General features: G+C 40.3%; 1 protein-coding gene across 3 annotated transcripts; it reads right to left on the reverse strand.

Annotated features, from left to right (window-relative positions):
* Positions 1–1,149: 1,149 nt before the first annotated feature.
* Positions 1,150–24,851, reverse strand: LOC138753682 (galectin-3-like). Of its 3 annotated transcripts, XM_069916974.1 has the most exons (6): positions 24,759–24,851; positions 20,854–21,071; positions 20,667–20,703; positions 15,790–15,878; positions 9,963–10,134; positions 1,150–3,387 (listed from the first exon to the last, which is right to left on the reverse strand). In XM_069916974.1, the coding sequence occupies exons 1-6, from the start codon at positions 24,834–24,836 to the stop codon at positions 3,238–3,240; spliced, it is 744 nt and encodes a 247-aa protein (XP_069773075.1). In that variant the 5' UTR covers positions 24,837–24,851; the 3' UTR covers positions 1,150–3,237. The 3 variants fall into 3 exon arrangements, with proteins under 3 accessions (XP_069773075.1, XP_069773073.1, XP_069773074.1); XM_069916972.1 differs by having other exon boundaries at positions 20,667–21,071; XM_069916973.1 differs by lacking the exon at positions 24,759–24,851 and adding an exon at positions 21,921–21,963 and having other exon boundaries at positions 20,667–21,071.

The raw sequence follows: 24,851 nt of genomic DNA on the forward strand, positions 1-24,851 counted from the left end.
CCCATCATTTTCTATTTTTAGTCTGATAAATTTGAATCATCTTTTAAATCAAGAAGAGCTCTGGCCACCCCCCCAAAAATTCTGATCAACCTGTAACCCCGGTTTGTTTTTTTAAAAAAATAGTTGGATTGAAAATGTAGCAACCAGTGGAAACCCACGCAGACACAGAAGGTGTGTATTTGAGGGCCTTTGCTTCAAGGCCGGCTCCATCCACAGAGAACATTTTTAATTTATACAGCATCCCTAAAAGACTGCTCCAGCATTGCTTTTATGTGGAGCAATGCCCTGGTGCATCCTCTGGAGCTGCTGTAGGCAGGGCAACTGTTGCCATGGTCCTACCCATCATAAGTTCACAGCGAGCAATAGCCATCTTTGTTACCCTTAATCTTCCATGCAGCTAGAACTGCTCTGGGAAATGCAGAGTGGTTTCAGCTGCATGTGGGATTATGAGTAAAGAAGTTGGCCACTGATCATTTTCATAGAGCTTATATTTCACTCTCACTCACCTGTGATTTCTTGGTTCTAGATATTGGAAATAGTTAGTGAAAATTATCATCAGTGTGGCCATCACTGCCACACCTTTGAGGTCCTGGCTTTGTGTTCCTGATCCACCACGACTGGGAGATTGAGAAGGATGAGAGAGCAGGGGGGCAAGTCCCCGGGGCCTTGAAGGTGCGGCATTGGGTACACCAGTGACTTTTCGCGATACTCTGGCATAATATGTTCACTAAACAGTCCTGGGTCACGGACTGACGGCGTCATCGAGACATCATCTGCCCGCCCCAAAATGGCCACTTGCAGCAACTGGATATTTATGGTGTGAAGTGGAGTGCTCCACTCCACTTCTGACACAAGCCTACAGAAGGATCAGTGTTTGTGCCTTGGAGCCATTCATGGACCATTTACATAGGTAAAGTTTGCGACGTAAGGGTGAAGAATCTCCGCCTTTGTTTGGATTTTTTTATCTTTATAAAAGGGCCTAGAGAGAACATAAACTCCTTACAGACAGTGCCTAATTAGAATTTGGGTCACTGGCGCTGTAATAGCATTGAGCTCATTGCTGCACTACCAGTACTACCCTGAGATCTTATGATGGAAAGTCATTGATAAAGCCATTGATAAAGGTTCACCTTTTCAGGACCATATTAATTTTCAGCCCAATGGATTTATTGAAATAAAAACTGATCTTGTATATACATTGGTCATTTTTATTAAATTTATAAGCAAATGAAAACAATCTCAACATATTTCTCATGTCATACTCAATTTTCTTGCAATAAAAACACAGAAATTCAGAAGGTCTTATGCAGCATTCATAAGAGGTAAAGATATAAAACTGACGTTTTGGGCTTGAACCCTTCTTCAAGGTATGATTAAGGCACCTGAATTAAAAGAAAGGGTGGGGGGGAGGTGTACAGACCATCAAACAAAAGCTGTTAATTGGATATGGAGAGAAAGCCAGGAAAGGAAAGATGCAAATTGATTGGGGGGGGTGTGTTGGAGTTGGGGAAAGAGAGGGACAATTATGTCTAAATGGCAGAAGGAAAAGTAGGGAGAGAGTGCATGCTAGAGGAAGAGACAGGGAAAGATTGGTGGGAGGAATGCTGATGGAAACCACAGAAGTTGATGTTAATGCCATCTGGTTGGAGTGTGCTCACACGGAAAAGGAGGAGGTGTTCCTCCAATTTGTAAGTGGTCTCAGTCTGATAGTGCATGAGACCATGGACAGAAGACCATGTCACCAAGGGAATGGGATGGGTGATTGAAATAGGTGGCCATTGGGAGACAGAGCCAAGGTACTTAATTAAGCAATCTCCCTGTCTGCGTCCAGTCTCTCTGATATAAAGGAGATCACAACAGGAGCACTGGATGTAGTAAATGGTCCCTGCAGATTCACAAGTTTTACTTCACATGGAATTACTATTGGGGGCCTCAAATGGTGGTGAACAAGGAGATGTGACACGCAAGTGGAGTACCTCCTGGGGTCACGGGGAAGGTGCCAAGCGGGAGATTGATGGGGAGGGAGGAGTAGTTGAAGGAGTCACGTAGGAAACAGTCTCTATGGAAGGTGGAGAGGGGAGGAGCAGGGAAGATGTGTCTGATGGTGAGATCACATCATAGGTGGTGGAAAAGGCAGAGGATGATATGTTGGGTATGGTGGTAGGTGAGAATTCTGCTCTTGTATGTGGATAGGGATCAGGCAGACGTGCAGGTAATGGAGGATGTGCATTCGAGGCCCAAGCTAATAGAGGAAGACAGTGGCAGAGAAAGAAACAAAGGCCTTCAATATGGAGGATGGAGGTGTATAATGATTGGATGTCCATTATAATGAAGCATCGAGTTCAGGAAACTGGAATTGTTGAGGTGATGGACAACACATGAAATATCACAGATGTAGGCAGGAAGGGACTGGACCTGGGGAACAAAATGAACTCAAGGTAAGTGATTATCTCAGTAGGGCAGGAATATGCAGAAATAATGGGTCTGCCGGGACAATTGGGTTTATGGATCTTGGTTAGGAGGTAGAACCAAGCATTGTGAGGTTTTTAATCACCAAGGTGTTTCCTATTCCTTACATTTTTGGTAAATGCCAAAACTATGGTTCAGTGGTAAACTACATGGAATTATAAAATTGCATATCTCATAGGGAAGAACAGTTGTACTGTGCTGAGTTATGGCTACCACAATTTGATGAATAACAATATCCCTATTTAAATGGGAGTTGGAATAAATTGTGTCAATACTATACTCCAAAATCATGGGAGTTAGGGAAGTTGTACCACACAAGTTCATTACAAAAGGATGAGAAAGTAGGGAAGTATCTCCTCCTGGGTTAGATTTGAGGAAGTGGTTTTCAAGATTTTAAGGGGTTAAAAGTAATGGTGTTTTATACAAAAGGTCACAACCATATGAGAAAAAAGTTGAGAAACAGTTAAGAGATAAAGAACTAACAGTCATTAAGAAAAGCTAACAATATTCTAAAATTAATTAAACACCAAGAAAATTAAAGCACAATGAAAGGTATACAAGCAACAGGCTAAGACAATGTGAATCACTTAGTAAACTTTGCCAGAGACTAAATTGGCTGTTTTTATACTTCTACAATATAATTAATTCTGTAATGGATTAAGAATGGATTAAAATCATAAAATGAATACGAGTTCACATTTTAATAAGAAATGCCAGAATCTGCCCATGTTGAAGTGCCTGCTTTCATGTTAAAATAATTTCCAGAATTTACAACATCGCCACGTTATGCAGTATAATATCACCGTAGATGTTGATTTTGGTCACTTCATTCAAATTCTTCAGCTTATGTTTGAATATAATTAAATGTTGTTTATTCATAGCCACCTTGAATTGATTTGGATCACCAAGAATCAGTAACTGCAGGTTTAAAAAAAATAAACAAAACATTATTACATTTGTTAAACATCCTCAATTATTGATTTTAATTCTATTTTCTGCAATGAAGAACAAACCTGCATTTACAGCATCTTTCACAAACTCAGAGCTCCATTATAAAACTAGAGACAATTAATTTGAAGTATTGTCACTCCATCTATGAGCAAAGTTTAAGCATAGGCTGAATTGCCTGGATAGCACACAAAACAAAGCTTTACACTATAATTGCACATGACAACAAACAATTCAATACAAAAGTGGGTGTGGTATCATGGTGTTTTATGTTCTGATGCTCACTGGAAGGAAGATGTGATACAGTCATGTAAACAATCAACTTGGATCTACAGTTCCCCACCCACACCCACCCCGACAGTGAAATAAATATGCATAGTACTGGAAGTGAAAGGAATCAAAATTTTAAGGTCCTAATTAGGTTTTTTTTAAGCATTGGAGGAAGAAGTGGAGCTGTTTAGGAATAGAATTCTACAAAAGGAGAACTTGGGGCATAATAGTGGACCAATTTAAGGGATGGGCTCAGAAGGAAAACATTGGAGGATTGCAAATAATGTATAAGGCTGCATAACTGGAAGAAATTAGAGATTCAGAGGAATTCAAAAATAAGGATGGCAGATTCTTAATTAAAGTATACCTTAATCTAGAATTATTAAACTGTAAAGACAGGAGTTTGAATTAATGGTACTTGATTCAAATTAGGGCACAGATAGCAATATATCAGAGAACACATTTGCAAGGATTAGAAAATGAGAGACCAGCCAGGAAAGCCAGTAAGTAGTAAATTGAGAAACGAGGCCTTGCAGTAGATGCCACCCTGATCCCAAGGTCCAACCAAGAGCTTTTTAAACTTTAATATATATTGGAGCTAGAATTCATGAAGGATTACTTTGCAGCCCCTTCTGCTCATTTCTTGATATTCAGCGCCTATTTGTTGGAAACCATTTTGTCTAAAATAACCTGAATTTAAAAGCATCAGTGATCTCATTTTGTGTTAAACATTAAAATCTGTGGACACTGACTGTGGTGCAATACACAAAAGTGCTGAAGAAACTCAGCAGGTCATGCAGCGTCTATCAGAAGCAAAGGGATATAACCAATGTTTTGGACCTAAGGCCTTCGACAAGGTATGATCAAACAGCAGGCAGTTGCCTGAATAAAAGGGTTGGTGGAAGGAGAGGAGGCAAGAAGGGACAGGAAGAGAACAGACCACAGGCAAAAGGTCATGGGGTAGATATGGATGGGAGGGCAGAAGAGAAAAAAATGCTGAGCAGACCATAAGATAGCTAAAGTAGGTCATTCGGCCCATTCTGCTCTGCAATTCCTTCATAAGCTGATCCATTCTCCCACTCCTCTCCCTTTTCCCCATAACCTTTGATGCCCTGACCATTCAGAATTTCTGCCTTAAATGCATCCAACGACTTGGCTTCCACAGCTGCTGTGGCAGCAAATTCCAGAGGTTCGCCACTCTCTGGTTAAAGAAATTCCTCTGCTTCTCTGTTTTAAATGGGCACCCTGAAGTTGTGCCCTTTTCTCCTCTACTCCTCTAGCTTGGGAAACAACTTTGCCACATCTACTTTTTCCAGGCCTTTCAAATTTTGAAATACTTAAATGAGGTCTCCTTCATTCTTCTGAACTCCAAGGAGTACAGTCCAAGAGCCATCAAACATTCCTCATAATGCTAATCCTTTAATTCCAAGAATAATTCTTGTAAATCTTCCATGAACCCTCACCAATACCAGCATATCCTTCCTAAAATAAGGATCCCAAAACTGTACTCTGTACTCCAAGTGAGGCCTCACCAGTGTCTTGTAAAGCCTCAACATCACATCCCTGGTCTTGTATCCTATTCCTCAAGATATAATGCCAACATTGCATTTACCTTCACCACCGACTTCATCTAGTGATTCCCAAGTGGGTGCCCCTTGTGGGCAGTGGAAAGATCAAAGGGAGCGGTGAGGGAAAAGGGGGAGTCAGGGGGCATTCCAAACCTTCACTCTTGTTATTCACTCTGCTGCAAAAGTTTCTGGCCAGACTCAGAATGGCAGTAGTGAGCAAGAGCTGGTCTCAGTGGCCACCATGTTGTACTGGTTTCCCGATCCCCCACTCAGCATTGCTGTGGCCACTACCCTCCCCACTCGCTCATTTCCAACACTACCTCCTCCACCTTGGTCAGCACTGCCACTACAACCCCACTCAGTGCCAACAACATTACCTCCCCCCCACTCAGTGCCGCCACTACCACCTTGCTCAGCAGCACTGCTAATACTCCCCACTCAGCGCCGCCACTAACCTCCCCCACCAGCACTGTGCCACCACTAACCTTCCCCACCCCGCTCAGCACTATCACTAACCCCCCCTCACCTTGCTCAGCGCTACCACTAAACCCCCCACCCAGCACTGCGCTGCCACTAAACCCCCCCCCCGACCCTGTACAGCACTGCCACTAACCCTCCCACTCCACTTAGAATCACAACTAACCCCCTCCACACCACCACTCGGCGTCACCACTAACCCCCCTCACCCTGCTCAGCATCGCCACTAACCCCCCCCCACCCTGCTCAGTATCACCACTAACCCCCCACCCTGCTCAGCGCCATCACAAATCCCCCACTCCACTCAGCATTGCCACTAACCCCATCCCCACCCGAATCAGTACTGCCACTAGCACCCCCCCCACCCTGCTCAGTGCTGCCACTACCCCCCACCCTGCTCAATGCTGCCACTACCCCCCCACCCTGTTCAGTGCTGCCACTACCCCCCCACCCTGCTCAGTGCTGCCACTAACCCCTCACCCTGCTCAGTGCTGCCACTTCCCCCCCCACCCTGCTCAGTGCTGCCACTACCCCTCCACCCTGCTCAGCGCCACCACTAACCCCTCCACTCTGCACAGCACCGCCACAAATCCCCCACTCCACTCAGCATCGCCACTAACCCCACCCCCACCCCAATCAGTACTGCCACTAGCACCCCCCACACCCTGCTCAGTGCTGCCACTAACCCCCTACCCCGCTCAACACCACCACAAACACCCCACCCCAGTGCCATTGTATGGGTGGATGTGGCCTGAAGTTTTGGGAACCATTGACCTAGAGGTTAATCTTAATGAAAGGCACAAGCCCAAAACATTGGTTATATACCTTTATACTTGCTATATAAAGTACATGATTTGATCTGCCAAGTTTCTCTAGCATTGTGTTTTTACTTCAACCATGGTGCCTGCAGACTATCGTATTTTACTTCTGGAAGTTAACCTTTAGTGTGTCCTATACAGGGATTCCCAAGTCCCTTTACACCTTTGAATTTTGAATGATCTCCCCATCCAATGAATAGCCTGCCCTTTTATTTCTTCTATCAAAGTGCATGACCGTACACTTTCCAACATGGTATTGCCTTTGCCGCTTCTTTACCCATTCTCCTAATGTATCTAAGTCTCCGTGCAGCCTCTCCTTTTCCTCATCATTACTTGCCCCTCCACCTATTTTTATATAATCTGCAAACTTAGCCAATAAAGCCATTTATTCCACAATCCACATCATTTACATACAATGTAAAAACTGGCCCAAATACAAATCCTTGTGGCAGACCACTGGTAACCGGTAGCTAATCAGAAGAGGATCCCTTTATTCCCACTCTGTTCCCTGCCCATCAGCCAATGCTCTACCCATGCAAGTATCTTTCCTGTAATTCCATGGCTCTCATTCTGTGATGCAGCCTTATGTGTAGTACTTTGTCCAAGGGCTTTGAAAGTCCAAATATTCAATATCCACTGCATGTCCTTTGTCTAACCTGCTTATAAATTCCTCAAAAAATTGCAGTAAGTTTGTCAGGCAAGATTTTCCTTTAAGGAAATCATGCTTACTTTGGGTTATCTGGTCGTGCACCTCCAGGTACAGTATCTATAACATCACCCTTGACAATGGACTCCAACAACTAACCGGTTAGGCAAACGGGTCTTTCTTTTCCTCTACTTCCCTCCCTTTTTAAATAGTGTAGTTACCTTCGCAATTTTGCTGCACTCCGGAACCATGCCATTATCTAATCGATTCTTGGAAGATCATTACTAATGTCTCCACAATGTCTATAGCTACTTTCAGAGCCCGAGGGTGCATTCCATCTGATCCGTGAGACTTCTCTACCCTTTCAGGTTTCCAAGCACCCACTCTGGTGATCAGGACTGCACTAACTTCTCTTCCCTGCCACCCTTGAAAGTCTGGTGCACTGCTAATATCTTCCACAGTCAAGACTAATGCAAAATACTCATACAGCTCCTCTGCTATCTCCTTGCTTCCCATTATAATTTCTGCAGCATCATTTTCTATTATTCCTATATCGACTCTGGCATCTTTTAATACTCATTTTTAAAAATAGCTTTAGCATCCTTTTTTATATTTTTGCTAGCCGCCTTTCAAGGTTCATCTTTTCCTTCTTTCCCAATCCTCTATCTTCCCACTAATTTTTGCTTCCTTATATCCCCTTTTGCCTTTTGCTTTGACCTTTCACGTTAGCCACAGCTGTTATTTTTCCATTGAAATATTTATTCTTTTTTGGAATATACTTGTCCTGCACTTTCTTTATTCTCACTGAAACTCCAGTTATTGCTGCTCTGCCATTCCCTACCAGTGTGCCTTTCCAATGAACTTTTGCCACTTCCTCTCTCATACCTCTGTCAGCTGCTTTGACGTGATGGGGATAAAGAGAAGAAAAAGAGGCAGGCCATCTGGCTTGATTCAGATTTATTGTTAGAGTGCATACATGACATCACGTACAACCCTGAGAATCCTTTTTCCTGTGCGTGCGGCAGAATTACAACTAATTGGTAGTGCAAAAAGTTAACTGAACACATAGTTTAAACATGTAAACAATCAAAATGCAAATGAATGTAAATGTGCAATACAGAGAGAGCAAATACAAATCAATAAAATGCACAAGCAAGAGTCCTTAAGTGAGTCTCTGACTGATTTTGTCGATCATTCTGATGGTAGAGGGGTAGCAGTTGTTCCTGAACCTAGTGGTGTGAGGTCCGTGGCACGTATACCTCTTTCCTGATGGCAGCAGCAAGAAGTGTGCGCGCTGGGTAGTGTGGGTCTTTGATCATTACTGCTGCCCTCCAATGGCAGCATTCCCTGTAGATGTACTCAATAGTGGGGAGGGTTTTGCCTGTAATTTCCTGAGCTGTTTCCACTACCTTTTCGAGGGCTTTACTCTCAGAGATATTGGTGTTCCCATACCAGTCCGTGATGCAGCTGGTCAGCACACCTCTGTAGAAATTTCCTAGGGTTTCTGATGTCATACCAAACCTCTGCAAATTCCTGAGGAAGCGGAGGCACTGATGTGCTTTCTTCAGGAGGCTATAGGTGTGTTGGGTCCAGGAAAGATCCTCCAAGATAGTGACTCTCAAAAACCTAAAATTTGTTCACCCTCTCCAACTGTTTCCCCAATAATCACTGGATTGTATTTTTCTGGCTTTCCTTTCCTGAGGTCAAAAATCAGCTCCTTAGTTTTGATGACATTGAGTTCAAGATTGTCATTGGTGCACCATTCATCCAATCTAAGTTATTGATTCACCATTCAATCCCTCATGTCTGCTGACTCATCCCCTTCCTTTAGACAACCCACTACCGTGGTATTGTCAGCAAATTTGTAGATGGTGTTATCGTCATACCGAGCCCCACGGTTGTAGGTGTAAAGTAAGTAGAGCCGGGGGCTAAGAACACAGCCCTGTTATGCTCCAGTACTAATGGAGATTGTAAAGAAGTTCTCACCAACCTTCACTGATTGAAGGATGGGAAATCCAATGTTAACTTCCAGGTCTTGGAATTTGCTGATCAGTTTTGAGGGGATGATGGTGTTAAATGCTGAAATTAGGTAAAGGTTCCATTATTGTCATGTATTACTATATTTAGAATGTAACATACATAAAATTCTTTAAATTTTAGACAGAGAGTCACCACTTTTTGAGTGCCCCTTACAGAAACCTACAGCACCTGATGTCCTAGGCAGTCTCCCTTCCAAGTACTGACCAGTCCTGGCCTGCTTAGCTTCCGAGATGAGAGAATCCCAGGCATATTCAGGCTATTAGGTGTTGTTCCTCCATTTTGCAGCTGGCCTTGGTTTAGCAGTGCATGAAGCCATGAACAGACATGTCAATGTGGGTATGGGGCAGAGAATTGAAATAAATTGCCATTGAAAGATCCCCGCTATTACAGCAGACAGAGTGAGGGTGCTCGTCAAAGATTTCTCCCATTCTTCATCCAGTCTCTATGATGTCAGTCTGCTGTCATTATGCATCAACTTTCAACCCAAGAAATTGCTGACAAATTTGCCCAGAAGGCATGGAATCATGAGTCGGGAATTTTACATATCCAATGCAGCAAATTTTATGGTTAAAATTAATTTTATTTTTACTTTTTATTTTTTTCTAATTCACATCCCACAATACCAACAGAAGGGGGAAATAAAATCAAAACCACGTATTCTTGAAGCAAAATAAAAATTTAATTACAACTCATAAAAGAGGAAAATACACCAAGGATTTTACTTACGTTAAATTTTTCTCCTTCCTTGAATGGAAAGTACGGTATACTTCTTTCTTCTGCACCCCAAACATTTTTCACCCTTGAATTTCGAACAATGGCTTGATTATGGCCATCTTCTTTAAAACGAACATTTAAATGAAAAACAATATTCTGGCCAGAATAAACATCAATGGTAAACCTGTGAAGACAACATTTAAAAAAATATACTGCTTTGTTATTCCATTGCACAACAAACAATCCTTATCCTTCATTTAATAAACTGAAAAGTCAGGCTAAACTGGAAAGTTTGCTTCCTTATATCCCCTTTCTTTTGCCTTTTGCTTTGAGTGTTGTGAACTGTTCTGAAAGGAGTTTAAAAAGATTATGAACAAGTTCCCTTTCTCTCCATTCTACCTAACTCAAATACTCATAATCAATTCATTTAACAATCTATAATAAACTCCAGGTCTCAAAATGTTGCTTTTTGAATACTGGAGACACAGAATGGGGCAATACAGTGAAAACAAGGAAATTATTACAAGGCACAGGTTGAAGGGCCATGAGGATTCTCTCGAGTCAAGATAGAGTTGCTCAAAGATTTAAAGATCATGCAAGAGACTTGTAACTCCACAATAAGTATCTGGTTAAAGGAATTGGGATTGCACTAATAGGTGCAGAATTAACATTTGGTGAATTGGAATAAAAAGCTTATATTAGTAATGATGACTGCTTTTGACATAGAAATCTTGTGATATTGCTGTAAGGAAGATCCGGCATTAAGCTGTCTTTGGTCGTTTACACTTGAATCAAACAAAGCAGGCATAATGCAGGGTCATTGTGTCTTTTCGGGAGCAAAAGGGGCGGGAAATGTAACACATCAGCGTCTAGTGTCACGTATAACCTATCATATTTGATGGCACGTTAGACTTTTTTTCCCCCCAATGGCTCAAAAATATTCCCCGGTCTTGCATACAAAGTTGAAATTAGGGCTGTTAGGGGGGTGGGGAGCAGGCCGGTAGGATCAGTGTGGGGGTTGGTGGCAGGAGACTCTCTCTGTGGCCCGCTGTTGGTCCTGCACTGCTCATTGTTGTGTTGAGAAAGGGTCGGGTTTGAAGGAGACAAGTCTGTACGCAAGGGTTTGCAATCAAATGTTGGCTTTTTTTGTGCGTGCTTACTTGAGTACAAATGAATTATTATGTAATTGTTAATTCTGTATTTATGTTTGTATGTTGAACTCAATAAAAAATATTTTAAAAAGAAAGGAAAATCTACTTCAAGTATGATCTAAAGCTGTGAATTTAAAACTTACCCTTTCCACTTGCATACCACCTTAAGTAACACCTTACTAATTGTTATCCATTGTTAGGGGGTGTGAGATGGTGGGCTTCAGACTGTTCAAACTGAGGACAAGGTCATTGCACAAGGTGACTAGAGACTCCTGGGGACAGGTGAATGCGGGGTGGTGGGATCAGTGTGGGGGCTGGTCTTTTTTATCACAATGCCACTCCCTCACACTAATTTCCTCTCCCTTAATATCTGAAGGTCTATCAGTGACCGTCTTGAATATCTTCAGTAACTGAGCATCTGCACCCTTTTCTGTAGAGTTCCAGATTCAGTACCCCTTGATGCATACATTTTTTAAAATCTTATTCATGAACGATCAAATCCTATTTTTAAAGACAAATAGCCACCCAACATCTGTCCTATGAAAACCATGAACTATCCCATTGCAAACCCAGATAACTTTCATTGTCCACTGAGCACATATTTTCATGACATCAGCAAACATACTATAACCAACAGAAACCGAACAGCCAAGCATGAACAGAGTCGAACAGGACAAGCGGACTGTGTCATTGCAAACAAATGGAACAAGTTGTTCAAGTGAACCGGTGTGGACTTGAAGGGCCGATATGGCCTGTTTCCACGCTGTAAACTGTTATATGGATATTACTCAATTTTGAAAATCTAGACTCCTTCCTTTCCAAAATGTATGCCTTCAGAATCAGGTGAAAAACGAATGACCACTATTTAGAAGGCACTGCCTAGGTCAGGGGTGTAAAACTCAAATTCACGGAGGGCCAAAATTAAAAACTTGGACTAAGTCGAGGGCCGAACTAAATATTTATTGAAAATTTTCAACAACATCTGCATGTTTTCTCTTCTTTCAACATATGTAATGTTAAAATTTTTCTTATTAAAATAAATGTTTAATAATAGTTTTGGATAAACTCTTTCCAGAAGCATTAACAAATGAGAAATAAAATATTCAATAAATAATATTTCTCTATAGAGGATTTGTCAAATGTTGCTAGTGTGCTGTCGAATAGTAAAATCTGAGGGCTATTGAGAATGTGGGAGAATAACATGATTCCTGAAACAATCAAATGGGTGACTGATTGTGGGCATGAACTCTAGCAGGGTTATTTGCCATGCCCTTTTTCCATTGGTACAGATATCCTTTGATTTACACACTTTTCAAGTTTTATGCCTAATGAGCTTGTATCCAGGTGCAGGACCATTTTTAACCAGGAATATATTTATCACTGTGACATGAAACTATTGGAAGATCATTTTATCCTGAGATTAAAGTTCATAATCCTTACTCAGGCCTGTGTGCGGGAGGGCGGGGTTTGCGGGCGATCGGGTTGGACAACGACAGTGCGGGGACATCGGCTCTCGCTGCAGGGCGGCATCTCGGCGGATCAGCGGCCCCGTCACCGTGAGTCGCGGGTCGGCCTGCGGCAGGGAGGGGGAGTGGGCAACGGTCCTGGCGAGGTCAGGCCCGAGGCCTCCGGTTCCGGGCGCTGGGAAGCGGCCTTGGCTTCCCCTGACACCGGCCAGGCCCCAAAACCAGAGTCCACGGTATGACCCTGCAACGTAAACAGAGGAGGTGGGGGCGATTAGCGGGCTGACGCCAATGCATTCTGGGATTTATAGTATTAGCTGTGCATGCGCTATACTGGCGCGGCGGCCAGCAGGCCACCTCTAATACATTTTTGAAATGATCTTGCGGGCCAAATATAATTATATCGCAGGCCAAATTTGGCCCGCGGGCCAGAGTTTGACATGTGTGGCCTAGGTGAATGGGCCAGAGACCAGTCACAGCCTTTCTGAGCTACTGTGCTGCCTCGAATATCCTACACACTCAATCTAAAGGCAATGAGTCATCCATCTCCTTCCATTACAATTCAATCTTGCAAACAAATGTTTCTTTAGCTCTCAATTTACTTTGCATGGCAAGTTCACAGGAATAAAATTCAGATTGACCAATCTGATTGTATTTATACATTTATTAAAAAAATTCATTTCAAGAGGTGGCATTGATAGTTTTTCCTGAATTCCTGGAGCCCTTTGGTTAGTAGAAGGTTCAAGAATTTACTTAAATTATGAAAGAACAGCAATTATGTTTCCAAATCAGTGTTAATGTAACTATCCAGGCACAAGTTTTAAACTAAAATCTTGATCTCTGCTCTGTGGCATTTCCCCATATCCCTTGGTCTCCTTGATATCCAAAAGTCATCAATCTCTGTTTTGAACAAAGTAAATGACTGAGCCTCCACTGTAGAGAATTCTAAAGAAACAACATTCTCTGCTTGAATAAATTTCTCCTTATCTTACTACTAAATATCCCATCCATTGTTCTTGTCTCCTCAGAGGACACATTCTCTATATCTCCCTCTATAACAATTTTGTAAGTTTCAATTAGATCTTTCATTTTTCTAAACCAGAGAATACAGCCTGAATCAACTCAAATTTTCCTCATTCTTGTCAAATCTGCCATCTTCAGAACCAGTTGAATTAATCTTTCCTGCACACCCTCTATGGATAAGGTTTTTTTTAGGTAAGACTAAACCTGTGCACAATATTTCAGTTGCTAGATCACCCAGGCCTGACACAATTGCTTAAGGCATCATCACTCTGATCCTCAAATCCCTTCAAAATGAAGACCAACATCACAAGGCACAGGTTGAAGAGCCATGAGGATTCTCTAGAGTCAAGATCGTAATCTCAGAAAAAGTAGATAGTTTGAAGAAGACAAATTTCTTCACCAAAAGGTTGTATATCTTGGGAATTCTCAAGCCCAGAGGATTAACCAGTTAACCTGATCATTCAAATAAGATATCAATGGTTTACTAGATATTAAAGAAATCAAAAGATATAGTGTAGGAAAATGGCACTGAGATAGAAGATTACCCATAATGAATAGCGAAGCAATATCAAAAGGACTGGTAATGTCAAGAGTTTTCCTGCTCCTACTTAGGATTTCATGATACAATTGTGCTTTTGGAACATATATTCTTCCTCACTTCCATATAATAATTTTCTGAGTCAATTTCCTTTTTTCATCCATGCACAAGTTCAGACACCTTCCTTTTTGTCATGTGGGTGAGTTGAAATAGACATCAGCAATGATCACAGTGAATCATAGAACAGGTGGGAATTCAAGGAGCTCTAAATTCTCAGCAGAGAAAACAGCTCCCAACTTTAGTAATGAGACTTTGAACTTAGATCTTTGAAAAGAATGTTCATGAATAAACATTCAGAAGTGCAATTTGGTCAGCTTCTAGCAAGACCAGAGTGGCAGCAATTTCTTCAAAACTACAAATCTAATTTTCAACAGCATGAGAAAAGATTTCTCTTTGTTACACACATCAATGAATTGTGTTAAAACTCCAAAATGCTGGAAGAACTCAGTTGGTTTATTCACCATCTATAGGATCTTCTGACAAAAAATATATTCCTGACGTTTTGGGCCTAAGCCCTTCAAGGAAAAATCAGAAAGGGCAGATATATCAGAAAGTCTCAGAATTCAAACAATGGGGGAGGAATCTAGACCAATGAAAGGTGTTAATTGGATGCAATAAGGGTCTAGATGACGAGGGAAACAAGGCGGGGGGGGGGGAGTTAATGAAAGCCAGAGAAGTCGGTATTAATGCCATCCAGTTGGAGGGTGCCCAGTTGGAAGATGTGGTGACCGAGGCTACCCATAAATTGGAGGAGCAACACGTCATCTTCTGACTGGACACCCTCCAACCAGATGGCATTAATATCGACTTCATTGGCTTTCATTAAAAATTACCCCCCCCCCCCACCTTGCTTCCCCCATTTCTGACATATCCTGCTTCTGCCTTTACTGATTTTTCCCTTGAAGAAGAGCTGAGGCCCAAAATTTCAGCAATATATTTTTGTCAAAAGATTGTATAGATACTGAATAAACCAGCTGAGCTCCTCCAGTACTTCAGTGTTTTTACTACAATCAGAGCATCTGCAGCCTTTCATATTTCTATCAATGAATTGTATGTTAGTTTCAATGGACTTGCAGTTGATCCCTAAACAAGAACACAATAAAATGGGAATGATCCACTCCAACCCTCAAACCTGCTCAAGACTTCAACTTCTGTGCCAGTTCCCCATAACTCTTCTAATCAAGCGAAGGGATCAGACATTGAAACTTGGAAGTACAGCTTGCAAAGGAGTTGGCAGAAGGGAGAGGTAAAGCAATATATTGACATACAGATATTACCACCACTTTCTCCCATTGCTTTCAGGATGCAAAATAGATTATTGGACTAGTCATTCAAACAATCAGTAGGGAAAGACCCAAGGCTTGTTGCAGTCTGCTGGTAGCTGAAAGAGTTAATTTCCTGATCAAGTGCAGTTTCATTTGCTAAGAAAAACTGTAGAAATAGGATGATCACCTTGTTTGGGTAAGATGCATTGTAACAGCACATGCACTTCAGTGGCATTAGTTCTAATAAAAAGCAAAAAAAAACCCAATATCCATACAGAAATTAAAAGCATCATCCATATATTACAAACATTTTGAAATAACTAAAATATGAAAGCTTACTTGTCAGCATTCATTTTGATGGTTGCATCAACTGTTAACATTTTAAATGGAGTCCAAGCTTCACGGAGAGGAAAATCATAAGGTACATTCTGTAAATACCAAATAAAAATAAAATCTAATATGGAGTTAAAAATTGCCACACCTCCAATGATGTACTTTGAAATTAAGGTGCCAACTCCATCTAATTTATACACAATTTATACTTCAGCATAGGTTCAGGAAGGAAAAACCAAAGCCTATTTTGGAGCCTTTTCAAATTGTCTTGTCATTTTTGTTCTTCAGTTCTAAACTACAAGAAGCTCAGTGAAGATAATTCCACTCTCAAAAAGTGTTCATCAATCCTGCAACCTCAGTGCTAATTCCATAGTGGCATTAATCTTTTACAAGATTCAAAATTCAGAAAAATAAAACAGTTAAAAATGTAAAAACAGCATTAATTTAGAAACACATTAAATTAAAAACCTGGATCGATGTTCCATTTGGTTAAATCTATATCTGAGTATTTCAGAGTTGAGTAATGTTTTTCAGATCCTCACTTTTCCCACTCACTGTAAGCAAAATTTAAAATTCTAGACACTACTCAAGTTAAATTATGGATTGGAATACATTGAGATGATGCCTAATGATTGTTTCTGTATATTTTTGTTTCTGATTTGCAGCATCTGCAGAGTTCTTTTTTAAATTTTCTTCACACACTAAGAAAACATGGTTGAAATGGCACAAACTTCTGAAGCTAAAATGAATCCAAAATGTCAGTGCCTCTACTTCCTCAAGAGTTTTCAGAAGTTTGGTGTTACATTGGAAACCTTAGCAAATGTCTACAGATCTATAGAGAAAAGTGAGGTGATCGGCGACATCACAGCCTGGTATCGAGGCACCTTTACCTCTGTAAAAAGTAGTGGACACAGTCCATCATAAGAAAACTCTCCCCATCATCAAGGAAATCTACATAGAGCACTGACATTGGAGAGCAGCAACACTTATCAAGGATCTATGCATCCCAGCACAAACTCTGTTCTCACTGCTGCCATCAGGAAACAGGTATAGATGTCACATGTCTCATACCACCAGATTCAGGAAGTTGCTAACCCTTCACCATCAGACTTTTAAACAACAAACTCAATCAGAAATTCTTTTAAGGACTCTGCACATTATTTATTTCTGAATTTCTATTGCTTTTGCATTGCACAGTTTGTTTACATTTCTCGCTTTTGTATACGCATCTTTTCTTGAGTATAGTTTATTGTACTACAGATAAATATAAATTCTGCTTAGCCACAGGAAAAAGAATCTCATAGTTGTATGTGATGACATGTATGTGCTCTGACAATAAATCTGAACTTTGAATTTGTGGAAGAAATTTTATAAAGATTGAAATTTCACTAACATCATTAATGTTTTTTAGACTGCAATGTAGGGAAAAATGCTGAAAAAATTAACATATTTACTGCCTGTGTGGTCATTCACACTGGGCACCTTTTTAGACTGCAAGTATCTGAGTGATTGGACCTGCAGTAGAGTGAATGACCGAAAACAAACATTTCCAGTACAATTTATACTGCAAGGTTCCTCCAAAAAGTTGTAGGGATCCTACAGGATAAATCGCAGTGTAGAAATTGACTCCTTTTCAGACTGCCCGTGTAGCAGCAAAATTCCTTGATTGTGCCATTGTATGCCTGAAGTCTAAAATTGACACAAAATCTATGAAAGAAAGTTTGTACTGACAGCTTTGACATTGACACTAATATAATTGGCAAATAACCTGTTTTAATACAGTATTTTTTCACCAAGATACTATTTAGAGGTTAAGCATTAACTGAACTCAAGGACACTAACAGTGGTTATTGACACATTCTTCTTCAGATTATTTAGAAACTAAGTTGTAGCCTTAACTGTAGACAAGGACATTCATAATGAATATTGACACTTGCTTCTTCGTACAAGATAAAACTAAGATTCTAATGCAAAACTGAAATAATTGGTGTTCTCACGAGCTATTCCATGATGTAATCCTATTTTTGTAACAGCTTGTTTATCTCATGGATGTAGAAGTAAATTTCTGAGTTGGTAAGAAATGGAGACTGCCACCTTCTCTCCATGATAGAGCATGTGAAATAACATCTGTGAGAAGGTACTCAAGTTCTCTGAATCAATTTATTTTTATTGACAGAATTTTGTGGCTCCAAATTTTGGTTTAACAAGTCTCATGATCTTGTGTGAATAAACATTAAAAAAAACATGGGTGCCAAAAATCTGAAATAACAATATATGGTGCAAATGCACTTGAGACAGCATCGGAATCATAGATTCATTTCAGATCAAAGCCCCTTCCTTCATAATTAAGCATGACAAAACAGGTTACAGTGGGTGGTGTAGAACAAAGAGATTATTTCTTTTGGGATGAGGCCAAGGTTGCCACATTGATTCTAATGTTTATAGAGATTTCTGGATATAGAATAATTAGGGCAGTTACAGATACAGGTAGGAGCGAGAAAGCATTTCAAAGGGAGGAGGTAGAGTTGTAAAATTAAGTTCAGTTTTTTGTTGCAAAACATGAAACCAAAGGAGAATGATTTAAATGGCAAACATATCAGAAAATATCTGTTGAGGGAGAAAAACTGAGTTAATATTACAGGTATAATAGAATAGAACAGAAAGAGCAAATTAACTGAAATTGTTGAATTTGATGCACAATCCTATTCTGGAATTCTTATTTTAACCTCTCCATTTCCATTGGCGTCAGTGCTCAGCAAAAGGAGGTGTAGGGCGCTCCTTCCATCCGTTAGCCTACAGGTCACCCTTGAGCAAGATGTAGTACCTGTTTAGCCTCCCAATCAGGGTGACATGAAGTCGAGGATTGCAAATGGTGGATGGTTTTTACAGGTAGATTCTATAAATTGGAATTTATGGTTGTAAAACTAAAGACGCTGGGCAGATGAATCTGCTGATCAATGGCTGGGGTTACCCTTCAAGTATGGACACTGCAATTGAAGAAGGCAGTGGGAAACCAGTATTTTTCCCCTGTATAATCATGAACTCAACATCGACTACGGTCTCAGCTCAAAGATGGAGCCTTCACGAAGGAGACCAGGGGAGGCAAGAACTACAATACAGGGGGTCAGAGATCATGGCAGATGGAGAGACATGATCGCCCATGCTGAACTGAATAAATTATCTCCATTCAAAATGTTCCTAAACTTTCTTAACATTACCTCATCCAAAATGAACATTTTAAAAATGCTAGAGAAGCTTAGAGGGTGAAAAAATAAAAACCGTTAATCTTCCAGTCCTTGGGCCATTTGTCAGTATTGCATACTGCACTTTCAGTTTTAGCATCATTAGATTGGTTTTCATTTTCATTTACCTCACTGCCCTCTTATTTACTTATTATCTGGCAGCAACCCTATCCTATCTTTGCCAAGTTGTTTTCTTTATTGAAAATACAAACAGTTACATATAATGCATGTATGAGGTAATACCACAAGATATTCTTCAAAAACAATGTAGGATTTGCACAGTAAATGGTGGGGCCCTGGAGGGTGTTGTAGAGCAGGGATACCTAGGAGTACAGGTGCATAGTTCCCTAAAATGTGATTCAGGTAGACAGGGTGGTGAAGTTGGCACCCGACAGACATGCTTGCCTCTATTGAGCTCATAATACAAATATTCACAGCGTTGATGAGATCACACTTGGAGTGCTGTGTGCAGTTCAGATTGGAAGGACATCAAATAAGGTGGAAGGGCAGCAAAGGAGATTCATCGGGATGTTGCCTGAAATGGATGGCTTGAGTTATAGGGAGCAGCTCTGAAGCATAGGAGTTTGAGCTGTGCTCTTTTAAATGTCTATAAAATCGTGAGGGACATAGATAAAATGAACCCTCACAGTCTTTTCCCTGGGAAATTCTAGAATGCAAGGGCATTGCTTTAAGCCGAATAGAGAGATTTAAGAGGGACTTGAGGAGCAACTCCTTCACACAAAATGTAGTTCACATCTGGATGGAGGAAGCTATAGAAGTGAAAAAGTAGGATCCTGGAGTCGTCGAGAGTCACACAGGCTCTGCTGCTCTGTTTGTCCATGCCAAGTGGGCATCCTGGGCAAGACTCATTTACCTGTTCAGTCCATTTCCTACCAAAACCTCCCTAACCATATATCTGGCCCAATGTCTTTTGGATGTCACAGGGCAAGTGTCCATTTAACTTTCGATTATACGGTATCATAGAATCTCTTGGGATTTTCCTTTATCCCATTCACTAGATTAATCACATGTCCTCTTTGTTCTCTTCTGATTTCCCTCTTAAATGCTCTCCTACATCTCTTATACGCACTGGAAAATTTGGTTGATTTGCACTGCTTAAATCTGACGTATGACTCCTCCTTTTTCTTGACCAGAGCCTCAATATCCTTCTTCAATCTGGGTTCCCCAAACTTGTCAGCTTTGTCCTTTACCTTATTAGATACTCTGAACCCTTGCCATCTCATTTCTAAAACTGCCTAGTTTCCAGCCATTCCCTTACCTGCAAACATCGTCTCCCAATCAACCTCTGCAAGTTCCCACCTAATGCCTCCAACACTAATCCTAACTTATGGACCAGTTCTATCTTTCTCTTTAACAATGTTGAAACTAATAATATTATAGTAACTCAAAATGCTACCCGGTGGAACTTCTGTCATTTTCCTCAAGACATCCAAAGTCAAATGGACATATTTGGCCAAAGGGCCTGGTTCTATGCTGAAGGGAGCAAGTGATAAATCTAAAATTTGATCCATTTACAACACATTACAACAGTGTAGAAGACTCAAATGTTCCGATATGTAATCGCAGAATTTTTAATCACAGAGTTAGCACCAAAAATTAAGTCTCAAAATCCACACTTACCAATGTGCTAGCAGTAGCTCTTGGCTGCCCTGGCTGCTTGGGGCCAGGTCCTGGCTGCCCCGGCTGCCCAGGCCAAGGTCCTGGCTGCCCCGGCTGCCCAGGCCAAGGTCCTGGCTGCCCCGGCTGCCCAGGCCAAGGTCCTGGCTGCCCCGGCTGCCCAGGCCAAGGTCCTGGCTGCCCTGGCTGTCCCGGCTGCCCAGGCCAAGGTCCTGGCTGCCCCGGCTGCCCAGGCCAAGGTCCTGGCTGTCCCGACTGCCCAGGCCAAGGTCCTTGCTGCCCCGGCTGCCCAGGTTGCCCAGGCCAAGTTCCTGGAAACCCAGGCTGCGGACCCTGATGCCCTAGCTGACCAGGTTTTGGATTTGTAGCACCAGTATTTGAAGGATCACAATCCAATGCATCTTCCAACTAAAAAGATAAATATTTTGTTATAATCTATACTTAGGATAGACACAATGATAACATATAAAAATGGTTTTTAGTGACATCTAAAAATTGAAAGGTTTTAGCAATAATATTTGAACAAAATCATAGCTGTGCGTAAAGACACAAGAGTATACTTAAGAAAAAAACTCACCTGGTAATAAATAGCTTTTGAGGACACTGGCCACTGAGCACTCAAGAGCAGCAGATCATATTGGTCTGATGTGTTTTATTGGGAGGCAAGTTATCACATTTGGACAATAAATAGACTAACAATTTCACCCTAGACTAAAATGATGCACAATAGGAGTCAGGATTCCTAATTCCACATTTCCTGTGGCAATCAACACGCATAGACAGAGCATGCGCCAAAACAGGAATTGCTCATTGTGAGAGTTAATTGCACTCTTAATTTTGACATATTAATATTGTGGATACAGTTGTATCTTGAGTGGGACAAACCCAAGGTTGAATCTGGCCCACTTTCAAATGCTCCATTGAGCACCTATCAGTGAACATCTACCATCAGACAAAGCGGATATACCATCAAGGAATACCACAACTGCTGTTGTGAAGAGCACTTGCCACATGCATAAATCTTTCCTCCCTTTCACAAACCCCACAGTTCTGTCTTCTGTAATCAATGTCTGATGGATTTCATTTGAGAGAATAAAGAACAGTGGATCCTCCAAAGGCAATATGGGAGAAAGGGAGGGCTGGCATCAATTATCAGTGAACCTTGAAGCAACCCAAAAGAGATCAAAAGCTCCACACATGAAAAAGTAAAAGAGTACAGTACTGTATATGAAAAATATACTTAAAATGAATACATACATCCATATGTGGAGAACATTATGATCCATCCACTCCAAACACACTGAAAAGTATATTTTTTAATGATAAATGAAGCAGCTGGTTTCTGATATTCTAGCAGAATGTATAAAAGCAGCAAAAAGTCTCAAAGACCCTGCAAGTGTAATAGTGATCTGGCTTACTGCTCGTTTCATCTGGGCCAGGTTCATCCCTATATGTGCGCATTCTCAGAGGTCACATATTCACATTTTTGTCTGGCAGAACATTTCCCATCTATTGAACAATAAGCTTTCTATCCAAGGTCAAGATAGTTTGCACATTGCATTATTGAATTTAGGTGTGGGATAGGGGAAAAAAGCAATATTTACAACATAGCCCACTAATACTCAAAGTGAAGAAGAAATGCATGGCAGTTGGTTAGACACAAAAAAAATGAAGCAGCTCAAATTAAACCAATATAGGGATACCTTGTATAACATGGTTAATATGTTCCAAAAAAGTTCAGTGTTATGAAAAACCACACTGTTCAAAGCATTATTGCAATGCACCTTAATGTAATGTATTCCAATCCTATAATTATTTATTCTTTTACCTAGAATATTTTTGCAAACATGTGCTTAAAATATTTAAAAGGGATATACAAAACTGAAAAATGACAAGGGTCTTCAATGGCAATAAGTGAGCATTATTTAATCATCTGTAGTTTGCAGTTCTTTTAGTCCTTTTACATCATGAATATCTTCATAACCAATGTTCCCTCTCATTTTTAGTAGTCAAAATGCGCAAAAATCTTATGTTATCCAATCTTTTCTCCTGTGTCAAAAGTATGTGCACACTGAATGCTTGTGCAAATGTAAACTTAAAATGGTTTAATAATTTTGGCACAGCCTAACTCTCATGGCTAATAAAACTCTGTTGGGAGGTTTTAATACAAATAGGACTGCATTCTATGAAGCAATGGATTTAGTTAAGATTTTATTCTATACTTTGAACTACTTTGTTCAGTTTGTTGTTCCATTCAATAAAACACCAAGGAGTATTTCTTATTTTTATGTCATGCAATGTCAAAATAAATTAATAAATTAATTCAGATCATTATTATTATTAAAGTTGCTGGAAATGGTTAAATCAAAACTCATTCAATTACAAACCTAGTGGACAAACTATCCAGATGCTTAATGTGAAAATGTTCACACATAGCACAGCTTATGTAGGTTTACAAAATATTTGTCATAAAACTGCACAGAATAACATACACATTTAAGACACTCAGTTATTTTTTCTTTCTCTGGTCTTTGGTACTTACCCATTCTTTGTAAACTCTATCTAGACTGATAGAACTTCCATTCAATTGAAAGCCTTTTCAAGAGAATATCCAAATGACATTCACCCAAACGGTTTCTCATCTTGTTTTTCAGTTGATTCATTAGGCTAAACCTCACTCACAGTCTGCATTAGACACAAGAAAGGTTTTCCCCAATGTCCATCAACTTTGCATGATTGCAAAATTGTTCATTTTGAAGTACAAATGCCACCATTTCATACACAGAACAATCTTTAGACCTGAATTTGAAGAGCAGAATGAGACATTTGTTGACAGTTATGTCTGTGGTTTCATCAGGAAACTTTGGCCTGGATGCTTATTTCCTGGAATTGAAGGCGATAGAAGAGGAAAACTGTGGAAGGTGATCTGATCTGAACTGTTAATGTGTGAAAATCTACTGATGCCATTTTTTTAAGCATGTCTTTCTGAACAATATCGTTGATAGTCTCCAGAAATTCAAATGCATAATTTTTGCTTTGCCAGTTGTCTGGCAGTTGAACATACTTTTCCTTTGTTCTTTAATGTCTTGAACTGAATGTAAAGAGTTATTCATTTTAACAGCTAACAACAAGCTGTCGATAAGAAATTTGATCTCCTCTGGGTTTGAGTTTTCGCTCATCTGCACTCTCACCTAATGTGTAGCACTCTGTTAATGGGTAATAGCGGGTTTTGTTTCCAGAGCTTTTGCACACTGTCCCAATGTGATTTACTTGCCAAACGATGCTTCAAAAAGTAGTTTCCAAATATCATCCCACTTCTTTCCACTTGCAAATCGTCCAGCAACTTTCCCATCACAACAATACAATGAGATAACTTCAGTTTCCAAATCTAAGTAAATATTTCTTCCAGCTGAACATTCATGACCTCGTGAGCTTTTGGTGTAGCAATTTCAACTATTCTGTTAAACCATTCAACTTTAAACAATCTTGTAGTTCTTTTGTGCTTCATACCCTTCGCTTCTTTTGAATTCAGCGTAGTGACTCAATATTTTTTTTCAATAAAAACTCAGTAAGCTATCTACAGAATTTGAAACAGGTCTTCGTAAACTTCATGATAGGAACAGTATAAATTAGTGATGTGCAAATATGGTATTTGAAAAACTGACTAATTAAGAGAAACAGTTAGCTAAGAGATTATTTTAAGTAACTAACTGACCCCCGTTAGTACTAACACAGGAACAGCAATGGAAGATTCATGTGAGTGATAAATTCAAACTATTAGTTTTTATTAAGTTATTAATCACTTAACAGTTCTCACTTAATTTTAAACTTACTTAATTCTAAGCTTAAACCCTACTATGCACGAATGTAATTGTATAAATGTGTGTGTGTATTAAAGTCCAAACTATTTCAGTTTAAACTTAAGTCAGAAAAGTTAGTTTTAAGGCCCAGCATTTTAAAGTCTGGATGAACTTGAAGGTCTATTAAACTAGTTCAGAAGAGATTACACAATATCAAGTTGTAGCAGGTTGTGAGCGAGTGCAGCGAAAAGATTAAGACAACAGACTGAGAGCTCAAGTAACACAACTGCTTTACTTTGAATTCCATGCTGCAACCTTTAAGGCGGTATCTGGTCCCCACGTGTTCCAGAACTTGCGTCACTTGCGCGCACATCCTTCTGGTCTAGAG

Source organism: Narcine bancroftii, chromosome 2 (assembly GCF_036971445.1).
Source record: "Narcine bancroftii isolate sNarBan1 chromosome 2, sNarBan1.hap1, whole genome shotgun sequence".
NCBI lineage: Eukaryota > Metazoa > Chordata > Chondrichthyes > Torpediniformes > Narcinidae > Narcine > Narcine bancroftii.

Excerpts from the sequence above, each read along its gene's own strand:
- LOC138753682 (XM_069916972.1), bottom strand. The coding sequence starts at position 24,836 with ATGTGCGCGCAAGTGACGCAAGTTCTGGAACACGTGGGGACCAGATAC. Across the intron at positions 21,072-24,758 it reads GTTGCAGCATGGAATTCAAA|TTGGAAGATGCATTGGATTG; the intron begins GTAAAGCAGTTG and ends TTATCTTTTTAG. Across the intron at positions 3,388-9,962 it reads AGGAAGGAGAAAAATTTAAC|TTACTGATTCTTGGTGATCC; the intron begins GTAAGTAAAATC and ends TTAAACCTGCAG.